This window comes from Mirounga leonina, unplaced genomic scaffold, assembly GCF_011800145.1.
Source record: "Mirounga leonina isolate KUSES-001 unplaced genomic scaffold, KU_Mleo_1.0 Mir_353, whole genome shotgun sequence".
Classification (NCBI taxonomy): Eukaryota; Metazoa; Chordata; class Mammalia; order Carnivora; family Phocidae; genus Mirounga; species Mirounga leonina.
This window is the reverse complement of record NW_023270699.1, coordinates 2,350,043-2,363,927: the sequence shown is the minus strand read 5'-3', so window position 1 is coordinate 2,363,927 and position 13,885 is coordinate 2,350,043. Positions and strand designations below refer to the sequence as shown.

The following is a 13,885-nucleotide window of genomic DNA, read 5'->3' as shown; positions in this document are numbered from 1 at the left end:
CTCTGTGTCTTTTTTTCTTTTTCTGACTAATGGGCACACTTCTGTGCCCCCTCTTGTCAGACCCCTGAGAAACTGTGTGTTTGAGGTTTAAGTTTGTGGCTTCATCTCGATGACAAACTTCCTTAGGGCATTGGGCTGTGTCTCCTCTGAAGTTGGGCACCGGCAGAGTTCAGCAAGACTTCCCCCTCCCTCCGCCCCCGCCCCCGCTCTTATCTGTCCACAGAGTGTCTTACTTCAGACGTTGCACCGTGCTCCACCCTCAGCCCAGAGGACAGGGGCCTGTAGGGCTGATCTGGAGGCCCTGCAGGTGCCCCGCGCTTTCCAAGGCCTCAGGGAAGAGGAGCCATGCCCTGGGTGGTCGTCCTGTCAGGTGTCCGCGTAATCCAGATCCTGGAAATGCCTCGCCCAGCGCCCTGCACCTTGTGAGTGCGGGAGAATCCACATCATCGAATTATATCTCACGCCCCTTAGCTCAGACAGGTTTCCCTAGGCTTTCTGTAAATACATTTCTGAAGAAGTTCCTAAATCTCGTGACTGGGCAGGTAAATTGTTATCCTAGTAGACAGTGCTGGACTCACGGGTGTAGTGTTTACTTTCATGCCCACGAGCGTGACAGACAGCGAGACACAGTGTCCTTTCCTCCAGATTTACTGTGGTAGCCCCTGTCTGTGGAGGTGTGTCCCCGTGTGTAAAGCGCGGAATCAGTGTTGTGTGTTCCGACGGCGTCTCTGTCCTAAAGGCCCACAACCTCTGACTCATTGGAGTCTCAGGAAAGAAAGTGGCTTCGGTAAACTTTCAAAGTTAGCTGGGAAAATAAGAAAGAGCCTCTGCACGGGACAGATTTGTTAGCGTTGAGAAAAGCTGGCTTCCCAGTTCAAACTTGAAATTGCGTTTGGGGGTGTCTGTGTTTGCGGCTGCAGCTTTGGGAGGCACTTGTCCTGCTTTGCCTCTTGCTTTCTTTATCTGGTCCATTCTGTCCCTGGGCCAGTGTTTTGAAGGGAGGAGCCATGGAGACAAAGGCAGTAGGAAAGTTGCTTTTGAAGAATCACCTGGAGGCTCCTCTTCCTGGAGTTTTTGATACTATGTACATGGTCTCTTAGTTTGCAAGATTTTTGTTTTCACCGTCTGTTTGCCTCTTCTCCTGGAATACCTGGCCAGCCGCAGCAGCCCTATCAAGTCGGGGTTTGTTCTTTTCAGATGAGAGCCCCGTGTGTGCTGGGTTTGAGTTTTCTCCTAGAACGTAGGACACTTTAAGTGGACCTTTCTGAGGGGAATGTAGAGTGTGACTGGTTCAAGGAAGTTTAGGAACCATTTACATGTGTGTCACCATGAGAAGAATGGAAAGTCCCCAGAGACTGGGGGTAACTAGAATACACGATTACTTGAAAAGCTTGCTAAGTGATTTTAATAATATTCTGAAGCTACCTAAACATTTTAATGGTCTTCACTCCATCATTAAAGAGTTTCTGAGCCTGCCGCCCAGCTGCCTCTTCCCTACTACCTCAGCAGGAGATCTCCTTAGACCCAAGACTAGTGAAGCCAGTAAGTACTAGGGACCATCCGTGAAGTGCTCGGGGTGTCTGCTGAGTGGTTGGTTAGTGGTTCTAATAGTGTGATGAATTACCTACTCATAGCAGTTGGAGTACCTGTAGTATAGTTTATTAATCATGAAAAATGCACAGTGAGACCAAATACAAATCCAGCAGATTTATTTGATCTAAATTTAAGTGTTAGCTTAGATTTTTTCTTTTTCCCCAAGCACTGGGTCAGTTCTCTGCTTTAGAGTAAAAGATGGGTTTCTGTTCCAAGGGTATGTTAGGGAAGACATGTTCCTTTTCCAGCTCTCTCCTTCAGTGGACAAAGTTACTGTAATTCCACGAATTTGTGGCATTTCTTTGTTGACTGTTGGCATCATGCCAAAAATAGCACATGCTATCAACATAGATTTTGTATAGTATTTGAAAAATCACAGTGCTCCATGCAAATGATCTGATCTCACCAGTCATTTCTTAGACGGCACTGTTTATTTTTCTGGATCTCTTCTTTTTGGGGTTCCACATCGGACACTGCAGATTTTGAAAGGGGGAAAAGGCAACAAAAATGAGCAGATTCGGGATGCTTTGTACCTGGTTGGAGTTTGATTTTTCCCCTGTAGGTTAAAGTTTTTAAATGTGCCCGTTGCTAATATCCCACCTGCCCTGAAAGTGTGCTTGTGATTTAACCACTGTCTCAGTTGAGTCCCAGAAAAGTCACTTAAAATGTCTTTTTTTCTAATTGATGCACACAAATGCAGAGCTTGGCTCATATTGAATTCTTAAGCCAGTAGCAAATCAACAGATGAGATGCGGGAGAAACATTTGTCCTCAGAAGCCTCAGTTGTTCCATGACTGAAGGGGCTACCGGATGTGCTTGCCTGGCTTGATGATGTCGTTCGTACCTGCGCTGTGCATGCTTCAAAACGGGTGGGTCTTTTATCTGGGACCCAGGGCACCGCACCATCTCGTCCTCATCTGTGAACTAGGGACGGCTTTAGTACCGAACTCAGAGGGTCGGCATGGAGTTGAAAGAACGAATATGGGTAAAGCACCCAGAAGAGGAATCAGTGTGCCAAACCGTTAGCTGCTAAGGAGTGATTCCTAGACTTCCTTTGTTCACATTGCTCTTAGTGTCTCAGCAACTTTTTCACGGCATCTCTAGGTTAGGAAGAATACTTAATAACTCCGTTTGTTAAATAGTTGGATCCAAATAATTTTATTAAGTATTATGTCCTAACAGTAGTTATTTGAGGAAAATCATATGCATAAATTGGAAGGAACATTTTCTTTTTCATTCTTAGATAAGCACAGTGACATACTAATGGGATGGTTGCACCTGTTGGACATTGCACAACTTCTCTAGCTTGGGAGTCTGATTGGACATGGCCAGTCAGACTTTGTGTCTGATTTGTGTGTATTTGTTTGTTTGGGTGGTACTTTCCTTTGATTGTAGCAACCACGCTGTTTTGTGATACAATGATGTCCTTGAAAGGAATGTAGCAGGATCTGATACTGAAACTGAATACCTCAGGGGGAGTGGGTACATCTCCAGCATTGCTGTTTTCCTCATAAAATCAAAATACCCTGTGGGGCCTCTGTGGGTTTGCTGTGGTACCCACGTTACTAGTATATTAACCCAACTCTAGGGTGGATTTGACCAGATAAGGTAGAAGTAAAACGTTCCTTTTCCATTTGAACTTTTGCTTACAGGCCTGATTTACAAGATGTGTTTCAGAAGCATTTCTAGTAAAATTCAGTTTATGCAAATGAAACTCAAGGGTCTGATTTTTGTTTTTAAGTTCTGATGAATGTCTGAGATAATCAAGCATGGCAGGCCTTACAGGAACGTCTTTGCCTGGAAAGGAGCGGACAATAAGGTGGTGGGGCCCCCCCACGGAGAGATGGGAAGAGCCGAGGGCTTCATCTTCAGTGCAAGTGACTGACCGAAGAACTTGTCTAAAAAACTTTTTGCCAGTTGTCAGTGTCTTTTCATGGGGGTCACATGGTGTCCTGTGTGTGGTCTCGGTACGCTCCGATCCCCCACTGCTGCCCGGGCCTGGGCGCTGCGGACCCGGATCTGGAGGCCAGAGCGGTGGCGGAGGACCCGGGCCCCGGGCTCCCCGGCGCGGCTCTTCCTTCCTCAGGCAGCCTCCTCGCTCTGCTGGCCTCGGAGCTCCCCGGCGGCGGCTCTCCTGCCTCCATTCCAGTCAAGTCTGCTCCGTAACTGCTATCCACCTGACTTTATGTGTATTCACAGTGGTTTGGTCTTACGGGATATTTGTTTTTTAAATAGAAATTGATGACCTTGGGGTCACCTTTGACTCCTCTTTTTCTCTCACAATTGGCAGTCAGTCTGTCCACGGATATTGTTTATCTTTGATATTTATCCAGAGGTCAGCCACTTCTCCCCACCTTTACTGTTGCTCCCCCGAATGCAAGCCACCTTTTCCTCTCCCTGGGTCTGCTCCTGCGACCTCCAGGTGGCCTCCCTGGTTCCATGCCGGCCCCTTGAAGCGTGCCTCCGCTCGGACCCTTCCAGGGCTAGCCACTTTCTCAGCAGAACCCTCAAAGACCTTTCCGTGGGCTACGAGCCCCTGAGACATACAAGCCCTGGTCCTCAGCCCCCACCGCCCTGGCTTCCTGGCTGTGCCTTAACCCCCCTGCAGCCCGCCCCTGCCTGCACACCCCGCACTGCTCTTCTGACCCCTCACTGCCTCCCCTTCCCTCCCGGAGCTGCTCACATACCACCTCTCACACCCCACCTACTGTTTGGCATACCGTTGACTTGATTCAGTCTTCTTGGCTTAGCACCCCGACATAAACATTTGTTTTTTCTTTGCTTATTGTCTCTCTCCACCCCTGACCGGGCTGCCTGCAAGCCACAGGGCGGGGGTCCGGATTCTGCTGCTCACTGCTGGGCTTCTAGCACCTGCCGCAGTGCTGGGCACACAGTAGGCGCTCAGTACGTATTTGTGGGGTAAATGAGATAGATGAATGAGCGAGCGTCTCTAAGGGAAACACTGTGCTGTCTCGGATGCTTCCGTAACTTAGAGGCTTTTGACAGCATGGAGTTATTTTCTTTAAACACGTGTCTCCTTGGGACACCTCGGTGGCTCAGTCGGTTAAGCGGCTGCCTTCGGCTCGGGTCATGATCCTGGAGTCGCGGGCTTGAGTCCCGCATCGGGCTCCTTGCTCGGCGGGGAGCCTGCTTCTCCCTCTCTCTCCCTCTGCTTGTGCTCTCTCTGTTAAATAAATAAAATCTTAAACAAAAAAACAAACAAAAAACCCCCACGTGTCTCCTTGAGCTAAGACAGCTTTGTGGGAAATGCTTGGAGAGTTTGAACCCTGATCACTCAGACCTGTTTTTAGGTAAACTGCTATGTGCTTAGTCTTTGTGATATTGCAACATTTCTCTGGAGTTTTTGAATCCAGGGAATACATGTTCATCAGTAAAAGAAAGAAGGCTAACTGGTATGCTAGGGATCACATTCTTTGAACTGGTCCTTCTGAATTGAGTTCAGGAATGCTTTCTTTACTACAGGTCAATAGAAGTTTATGACCAAACCAAAGCATTCTTGGGTCTCGGATTTGGCTTCTGAGATGGAGCAGGTAGGATTGAAGGCCTGCCAACCTGGCCTTCCGATGAAGCCTTGAAAGATCTATCTGTAACCTTCAAAACCAACCTTAAACTTTAAAAATGCATAAATAAAGGAGGAGTAGATTTTTAAAATGAAGAATGGAATCTGGAAGTGGACTTGCTGGGGCAGAAGGTAAGAGCAGTTGGAGTATTGAAGTCTGCTTCCAGATAGCCCTGTGAAGAGTGCGCTCGGAGGCACGCTCCCCGCACAGGAGTGCGCTGCCCCGAGTGACGCGCAGAGTTGGGCTTTCATCGCTTCATGGAGCTTTCATCCGCGTGCTATCAGGTCCCTCCACCGTCCGTCCCCAGAGCTGTGCCGCCGGCACCATCGTCTGTCAGGTTCCCTCGTGCTCGTTAGCAGGTAATCCCTGCTCCCACCCCCAGGCGTGGGCTGCCTCTCATCTGCTTTCTGTCGCTGTACGTTGGTGTTCTCTAGACATGTCTAGAAATGAGATCGTGTGGCATGCAGTCTCGTGGCTGGCTTTTTTCACTCAGCGGTGTTTGGAGGCTCAGCATCCTCCTCTGCGGAGGTCGTGCCGTCCTCTGTCTTGTGTTCCTTCTTTCATCTCTGGAGAGTGCGCCGCGCGGATGGACCCCGTCTTGTTTATCTCTTCACCAGTTGATGGGCGTTTGGGTTGTTTCCACTTTATGGCTGTTGTGAGTAATGCTGCTGGGGACATTTGCACGCCTGCGTGTGGGCACCTTTCCCATTCTTCATGCGAAGATTCTTAGGAGCAGAATTGCTGTGTTGGATGATAAGCTTATGTCTGACTTTTTAAGAAATTGCTAGATTGTCTTCCCAAGTGTCTGTACTGCTTAACGTCCCCACCAGCAGTGGATTAGGGTTCCAGAGGCTCCATATTCTTGTGGACACACACTTGTCTGTCTTTTTTGTCATAGCTATACCAGTGGACGTGAAGTGGTATCTGATTTTTTTTTTTTTAAGATTTTATTTATTTATTTGAGAGAGAGAATGAGCTAGAGACAGAGAGAGCATGAGATGGGGGAGCTTCAGAGGGAGAAGCAGACTTCCTGCTGAGCAGGGAGCCCGATGCGGGACTCGATCCCGGGACTCCAGGATCATGACCTGAGCCGAAGGCAGTCGCTTAACCAACTGAGCCACTCAGGCGCCCTCTGATTTTGGTTTTAATATGCATTTCCCTCATGGCTAGTGAAGTTGAGCATTTTAGCCTATTCTTATCAGCCATTTGTATATCTTCTTTAGTGACATGTTTATTCAGATATTTTGCCCATTTTTAAATTAGATTATCATTGAGTTATAAGACTTTATGATATTTGCTGATACATGTCCTTTATCAGAGCCATGATTTGCAAATACTTTTTCCTAATCTTTGGCTGTCTTTTAATTTTCTTAGTGCTATCTTTTGAAGTACATTTTTTTTTTTTAAGATTTTTTATTTATTTCACAGAGAGAGATAGTGAGAGCAGGAACACAAGCAGGGGGAGTGGGAGAGGGAGAAGCAGGCTTCCCACCAAGCAGGGAGCCCGATGTGGGACTCGATCCCAGGACCCTGGGATCATGGACCTGAGCCGAAGGCAGACGCTTAACGACTGAGCCACCCAGGCGCCCCTTGAAGTACATTTTTAATTTTGATGAAATCTAGTTACCAATTTTTTTTCTTGTGGATTGTGCTTGTGATTATATCTAGAGTCTTTGTCCAGCACAAGTCATTGTAGTTGTTTGGGGGTGCATTTACCTGATGATTAGTGAAGTTCTTTTTATATGTTTATTGGTGATTGGGCCTCTTCTGAATCATGTGTTCAGCTGTGTTTGACATTTAAGAGGTATAGCCAAAAACATGTCTAAGACATGAATTGGAATAGCATTAGGAAAAGATGTACATTCTACTTTTGTACTTTATTCCATATGCATTAGTTTCCCAGGGCTATTGTCACAAATTATCGGAAACTTGCCGGCTTAAAACAAGGGAAATCTATTCTCTCACAGTTCTGGAGACCAGAAGCTGAAAGTCAAGGTGTTGATAGGCTGTGTGCTTGCTTCTCCTGCGGCCCTGGGGGAGGATCCTCCTGCCTCTTCCAGCGCCCAGCAGTCTTTGGCGCTCCTTTGGCTTCAGTCTCTGCCTTGTCTTCACATGGCTGCTCTCTCTGCATTTGCTCTCCTGTCCCTTATCACGACACTTATCATTGGTTTTAGGGCCCACCCAGATGATCTGGGGTGATCCCATTGGAGATCCTGAACTTCTTTACATCTACAAAGATCCTTTTTCCGAATAAGGTCCCATCCACAGGTTCTGGGAGTTGGGCGTGGACAAGTCGTTTGGGGGCCGTGTTCCTTCCCTACACAGCAGTGTCGGCGCTGGCCTCCTGGCGCGTGGCAGCCAGCGCCCATTGCGTGTCTCTGGTTTTATATCACTGCTTCTATCTTTAGAGGTCTGTCCTCGCTGAGCTCTTGACCAGGGGAACGATTCCTTGGCATCTGGGATTTGGGGCTCTAGATGTTGACACAAGGTGGGATGATCTCTTAGAAATAGTGAACACTTTTTGTAATCTTTCTTTTCTTATTTTCCCCTAGGGAAACAAAGGCCTTTATTTGGAGTCTTGCGGTTATGTTCCGTAATGTTTTGTTCCTTCATATTATTTTAGGCCCTTGTTTGCAAAACTAAAAAAAAGTGAGTAGAGAAATTACGAAGAAGCCGACAACAGATTTAGACCTTGGTTTCACTGGGAACTGTTGTATGTTTGGAAAGTTTTCTTGTTTTTAACAGATCCTGTTTAGCATTTGGAAGCAATTGCATGTATTTTAGAGCTAAAATTTTAGATGGAGCCTTGGCACTAACAATAACCTGTTTGGGTAGTAATTTTTACTGCCTCATAGCTCACCATTTATGGGCACTTTTAGACCAGCTGGATCAGTAAGTTTCTAAGCACGGAGGTGAACAACAGGATGGCCTGTCAGAGGTCATTTTGAAGGTGAAGGCCTGAGAGCCGGCTTCGCTGTGCCTGACCCCTCAGTATGTGGTAGCGCAGGGAGGATCAGCATCGAGGTGCCCGACTCCTCCTCTGCCACAACTTTACCAAGCAGCTGGGGAGGCAGACATCATCTGCCCACGTGGAAGGAAGGGGGACTTGTCCCTAAAGTCACCCCTCAGAGAAAGCCTTTGCCACAGAGTTAAGTAAAATAAAAATCTCGCTTCCTTGGGTTCAGCAGTCTAAGAACTGAATCAGTCAGCCACACTAGAAATCTCCGGTATAATCTTACCCGTTCTAAAACTGCATTCATATCCCGAGAACATAATCTGACAGCCAGCACTGCCATTCTCCGCTGCAGGGTGTCCCGTGCTCTGGGGCCCTGGGTTGTCTGGTGTAGAATACGACGGGCTCAGGGGAGGCTCCCCGGTCAGCAGGCGCGCAGTGTGCGCCTGGGCCGGCCGGGCACTGTTGTAGGGTTTGGGTTACCTCCTCCCGCAAAGACCCCAGCCCTGGTAGAGCTTCCAATCCACTGAGAGGAGGAACACAATAGGCAAAAATAGCGAATTATGTAATCAGCGATCAGTGCTGTGGAAGAAAGAAAAGGATAAGTGGGAGAATTGTAGTGTTTCACACTTTTTATGATGGAAACTTGCAAATGTGTGCAAAAGTAGTGTAATGAAACCCGACAAACCTATCCCCCAACTTCAGCAGTTGGGAGAATTGGCCAGTCTTGCTTCTCTCTACCCCGTTCCCTCCAGTCCTGTGTGCTTCTGAAGCAGAGCCCAAGTATGACATCATGTGCCCGCACATGCGTGTGTAATGGACTGAAGGTTTGTCTCCCCTCCCCGCGGTTCGTGGGCTGGAGCCCTGATGGCCAGTGTGCCGGTATTTGGAGCTGAGGTCTTTGGGCGGTGAGTGGGCTGGAAGAGGACGAAGGCTGGGCCCCGGGGAGGGAGCCAGTGGCCTTATGAGAGGAGGAAGAGTGCGCTCCCTCCCTTCTCACGCACATTGAGGAAAGCCCCAAACCAGGAAGACATTAGGCACCTGGAACTGAATGGCCAACACCTTGATCTTGGACTTCCGGGCTCCAGAACTGGGAGAAAACAAGTTGGTGTTGGTGTTGGAGAAAACTCCGTCATGGTATTTATTTTGTGCTGGCAGCCTGAGCTGAGACAGTGTGTGTCCCTCAAGACAGCGTATCTCTAAAAGATCAGGACTTTTAAAAAACAACTATAGGGGCGCCTGGGTGGCTCAGTCGTTAAGCGTCTGCCTTCAGCTTGGGTCATGATCCCAGGCTCCTGGGATCGAGCCCCGCATCGGGCTCCCTGCTCTGCGGGAAGCCTGCTTCTCCCTCTCCCACTCCCCCTGCTTGTGTTCCCTCTCTCGCTGTGTCTCTCTCTGTCAAATAAATGGGTGGAATCTTTTAAAACAACAACAACAACAACAACTATAAAGCCTTTATCTCATCTAAAAAATTTTCCCTAAAATCAAATATTCAGCATTTTCAGTGTGTCTTCAATGTCTTTTTCTTTTATAAGCTCTTTGAATTAATTGGTATCCAAATAAGGTTTTGAGATCGTGCTCTCAGTCTCTCTTCAAATCGCGGGTTTCCCTCCGTCTCCCTTTTGTTCCTGGCAGTTTCCCGAGGAGCCCGGGTTCTGTCCTGTGACCGTGTCATGCTCACTCCCCCCACTTGGCCAGCTGCGTCCCATGGTGTCCTCTGTCCTCAGGGTTCTGTGTCTCCTGGAAGGTGGTCCTTGGAGCCAGAGGCTGGGTCAGGTTCTGGTTGGATGTTTTTGGCAAGACTGTCTCCCAGCTGGTGGCGTCTCTCCACCAGTGGAATGCAGGCTCTGCTGGTGTCTCTCCGATGGGCGCAGCCCTTCTCCTGTCGCTTGTGCCCTGTGGGGTGCAGAATGGTGAGATTCTAATGTCACCGTTTTGTCTTCATTTGTTTGTGGAAATGTGTCTGTAGAAAGTGTGTATGTGGGGGCACCTGGGTGGCTCAGTTGGTTTAATGCCTGCCCAGGGCCCTGGAATCGAGCCCCACATCGTGCTCCCTGCTCTGTGGGAAGTCTGCTGCTACCTCTCCCTCTGCCACTCCCCCTGCTTGTGGGCACGTGCACTCTCTCTCTCTTAAATAAATAAATAAAATCTTTTAAAAAAGTGTATATGTGTGTTCCTTGCTTATCCAGTGGTGTGGTTTGTGTAGGAAAGGCAGACTAAATGCCTCACTCACTTCCTCTGTATAGTGAGTTGGTTCACTCAAAGTGAGTATCCTCCAGTGGTGATCAGTTACCATGTTTTTTTTTAAGTATTATTATGAATTTAAGGATCTAAACCTACCTGCTTTGTTTCAGTCCGTGGCCGGTGCTGTCCTTACTGACGGGCAGGTGGTTCCATCTTTGCCAACTTAGCTGGCCTCCAAGTTGTAGGAATCTTTTGTTCTTTTCTTTGCTCTCTGTTGTGTTAACATGTTCCAGACTCGTTTCCAGCCTTGGCCCTGGAGTCAGCCATTTCTCTAAGAAGCCCCACTTCTTTTTAGTGGGAAAAGGTTTTTCAAGACTCCAAGCTACATGCTTGGGCTGCTGGCTGCTGCTGGGTCTTTTTTTTATGGCACAGAGCGGGAATTCAAAGGTGAAGTACACCGTAAGTTCACACTGGTCTTTGTGATTCAATTTCAGGACTTGGGGGTTTTAATGAACTGCTGGATCATCAGTGTTTTCTTTCCTCCCATTCTGTGGATACTTGGGGACGACAGAGGTAGAGTCTTCTCAGACTGGAGCTGCATCAGAATCCCCTAGTGGGCTTGTTAGAACCTGACGCCGGCTTCCACCCCAGTTTCTGATTCTGTAGGCCAGGTTGGGCCTGGGAGCAAAGCATTTCTCCCAAACACCTAGTGGATGCTGTAGGTCCCACTTTATACCGTCTCTGCCACTCCGCCGTCAACAGTGACTCGTGAGCACAGATTTAAAATGCTTTCAGTGGTTCTCTGTGGCATTTGGACGTCTCCCACCAGGAGCGCACGGTCTGACGGCCGGCCTTGTCCGAGCTCTTTCTCTGTGGTTGTGCTGCTAGCCGTGCCTGCATTTAACTCCATTTTTCTTTTTTTCTGATATTTTTAGGGAAAGCTTTTTAAAAATGTAACTTTGTTTTATAATTATATAAAACACGTACATGCTTTCAAAACCAGGTCTTCCTCGCAAGGTATGTAGCGTAGATTTATGTCCTCCCCACTCTGACCCTTCCCTCATCTAAATATTCTCCTGCCATAAAAAAAAGAAATTCGTATGCATTTGTACTTCCCTTTCTTAGATAGGAGATTACAGACCAAGACACATTTCCCCCCCTTCGCTTTTTCTCTCAACATTTCCTGGAGGTCTTTCCTGTTGCTTTTCATAGTCCTGTAGAACTCCTCTGTTATGTGGTTTGTGGATGTTCTGTGGTTTATTCTATTCCAGTCCTGTCCGTGGAATTGAATGTTTTTGTCTTTTGTTCTTTCAAATAGTCCTGAATCAAATAGCCTTGTGGTGCGTCTGTTGGGATGGATTCCGTCAGGGATTGCTGGGGCTGTGGTAAACTCGTAATTTTGCCAGGTATTGCTAAATTCCCCGCCGTAATGGTGAGCCTTTTGGAAGCTGCAGCTAGACCTCACTGAGAAAGTGGTCTTTGGGAGCTCTGGGGAAAGAGAGGTTTTAGGAGCCTGTCTCTCCAGAGCCCCAGGGCAGGGGTGGGCCTGGAGCAGGCAAGATCCCTTGAACTTCTAAATGCTGTGATTCAATCTGCTACAATCATCCTATATTTACTTTATTTAAAAATCTGTAAACCATTAAAGGGCTAATTCTTCAGTGCTCTTACATTTAGATGCACCCATCCATCCTTTGTTTTCTGTTTGAGCTCCTCAGTTTTAGGTTGTATTTGGTCTCTGAGCTCCAGAGAACGGAGTTGGCCTCCTGGTTAGAAGTGTTTACTTAAATCTTTTGGTGCTCTTGGTGTGTGCTGAATTTTCTTTCATGTTGAAAAAGAAAAAGACTTTGGGACTTCATATCTTGCGATTGGTCTCTCCGTATAGGCTTTGGTTCCTTTTCTGCAAACTTCCACAGTATATAATTCGATTATTGCTAACATATACTATACTTTTTCCCCTTTGATCACACCCCGGGGGGAGTAACTGTTACAGAGACTGGCTACTGAGAGAGAGAGAGAGAGAGAGAGAGAGAGAAGAGCAGCGTGGGAGGGCGACCATGTGCACGTGGTGCCACAACGAGGGTGGGGGTGAAGCCGGAAGCTGGAAAGAGTAGGCATCACTTGACTGCCAGCAGTGAAATGGCAGGACTTATTGGAACGTGATCGAAAATGGGCGTTTTGGCAGGACAGCTGACAATCAGATAAAGGCGATCCCCATCATCCTCATTGTGTTGACTGTAGGAATTACTTTTCTTTCAACTTGGCCTCTGCAGTACAGAGCTGAGGGAGGGCTCCCTTGTTTCTTCTCAGATATGTGCCTCGCGATGAAGGGAGGGCAGTGTGTATACACAGAAACGGGAGTCCGTTGCCCAGTAATTTTAGGGCACAGACTAAGCCTTGGCTTCTACTTCTAGAATCTGGATAACATCTGGATCTTTTTGTTTTTTGTCATGAACCTCATTCCCCATCTCCAACCCCCAAATGTGAAAGCCTTTTCTTTCTTTTTAAAGATTTTTTATTTATTTATTTAACAGAGAGAGAGAGCACAAGTAGGCAGAGCGGCAGACAGAGGGAGAGGAAGAAGCAGGCTCTCCGTGGAACAGGGAGCCCGATGCGGGGCTTGATCCCAGGACCCTGGGATCATGACCTGAGCTGAAGGCAGCCGCTTAACCGACTGAGCCACCCAGGCGCCTCGTGAAAGCCTTTTCTGTGCAGTTACTCTGGGAGGACCACTGGCGAGGTTTTCCATTTTCCATGATGATGCATTTGGTTTTCCCCATGAAAGAGCTACCAGTTTGAAGCATTACTTACTTTTCATCACTGTGCTGATGTCATACAAGAAGTATGGCACATGCGCTTTACACGTGTTTGAGCAGCCTGACCTGACTTCCCAGTTTGTGACCTTGGATGTTTTTATCATTCATTTGAAAGTCTGTTTTACCAAAAGCTCTTGAGGAACAATGCATTCGTGGCGGTCTGTGGGCAGGTACATGCATCCTTAGGGTTAACGACAGTGCTCTCTTTAACCCTTGTTTTCAAACAGGAATGCACTGCCCCCCTGGTGAACTGTAGCTTTCTTTTGTTAACAGCATACTTAGAAAATGGCTCTTTCTGAAAACTTTTCTATAAAACAAAGGCTGGGTAAGGTATATTTCCTTTGACTTATTTGTTCAAAGGTAGAATCATAGGATCCCTTGCTTGGAAGGCCTTGAAATTGGTCATCCCGTCCTAGTCCAGCCACTCCATGGCCATGTAGCTTCTAGAGTCCCTGCGAGGAGGTCCTCAGAGGGGAGACACTCAGCGCTCCAAATGCAGGTCTCTTACCTCAGCACTTGTTTACGTCCATCCCGTCTTTGCCACCCCCTTAGTGCAGGGGGTGGGGTAGGGTAGGGAGATGCGAAGGGGCTGTGGAGTCCTGCAGGGTAAACCTAATGCCTTTAAATTAAGATGTTGCCCAACCTAAAAGAATCTGGATGTCTTTTTTTTTTTTTAAGATTCTATTTATTTATTTGAGAGAGAGAATGAGATAGAGAGAGCATGAGATGGGAGAGGGTCAGAGGGAGAAATAGACTCCCTG

The 13,885-nt window shown here is 47.6% G+C and overlaps 1 protein-coding gene across 3 annotated transcripts in view; it reads left to right on the top strand.

Moving 5' to 3' along the window:
* TRAPPC10 (trafficking protein particle complex 10) overlaps window positions 1–13,885 on the top strand; it is a 99,648-nt gene that overhangs the window by 10,973 nt on the left and 74,790 nt on the right. Inside the window, exon 1 of one of the 3 annotated variants that reach the window (XM_035030063.1) lies at window positions 4,756–5,305. The exons of the other annotated variants lie outside the window; for them this stretch is intronic. Within the exon in view, the coding sequence (XP_034885954.1) occupies window positions 5,272–5,305 (34 nt within the window). The 5' untranslated portion in view covers window positions 4,756–5,271. Of the gene's footprint in view, window positions 1–4,755; window positions 5,306–13,885 lie in introns of those variants that run through there. 3 annotated transcript variants of the gene reach the window in all.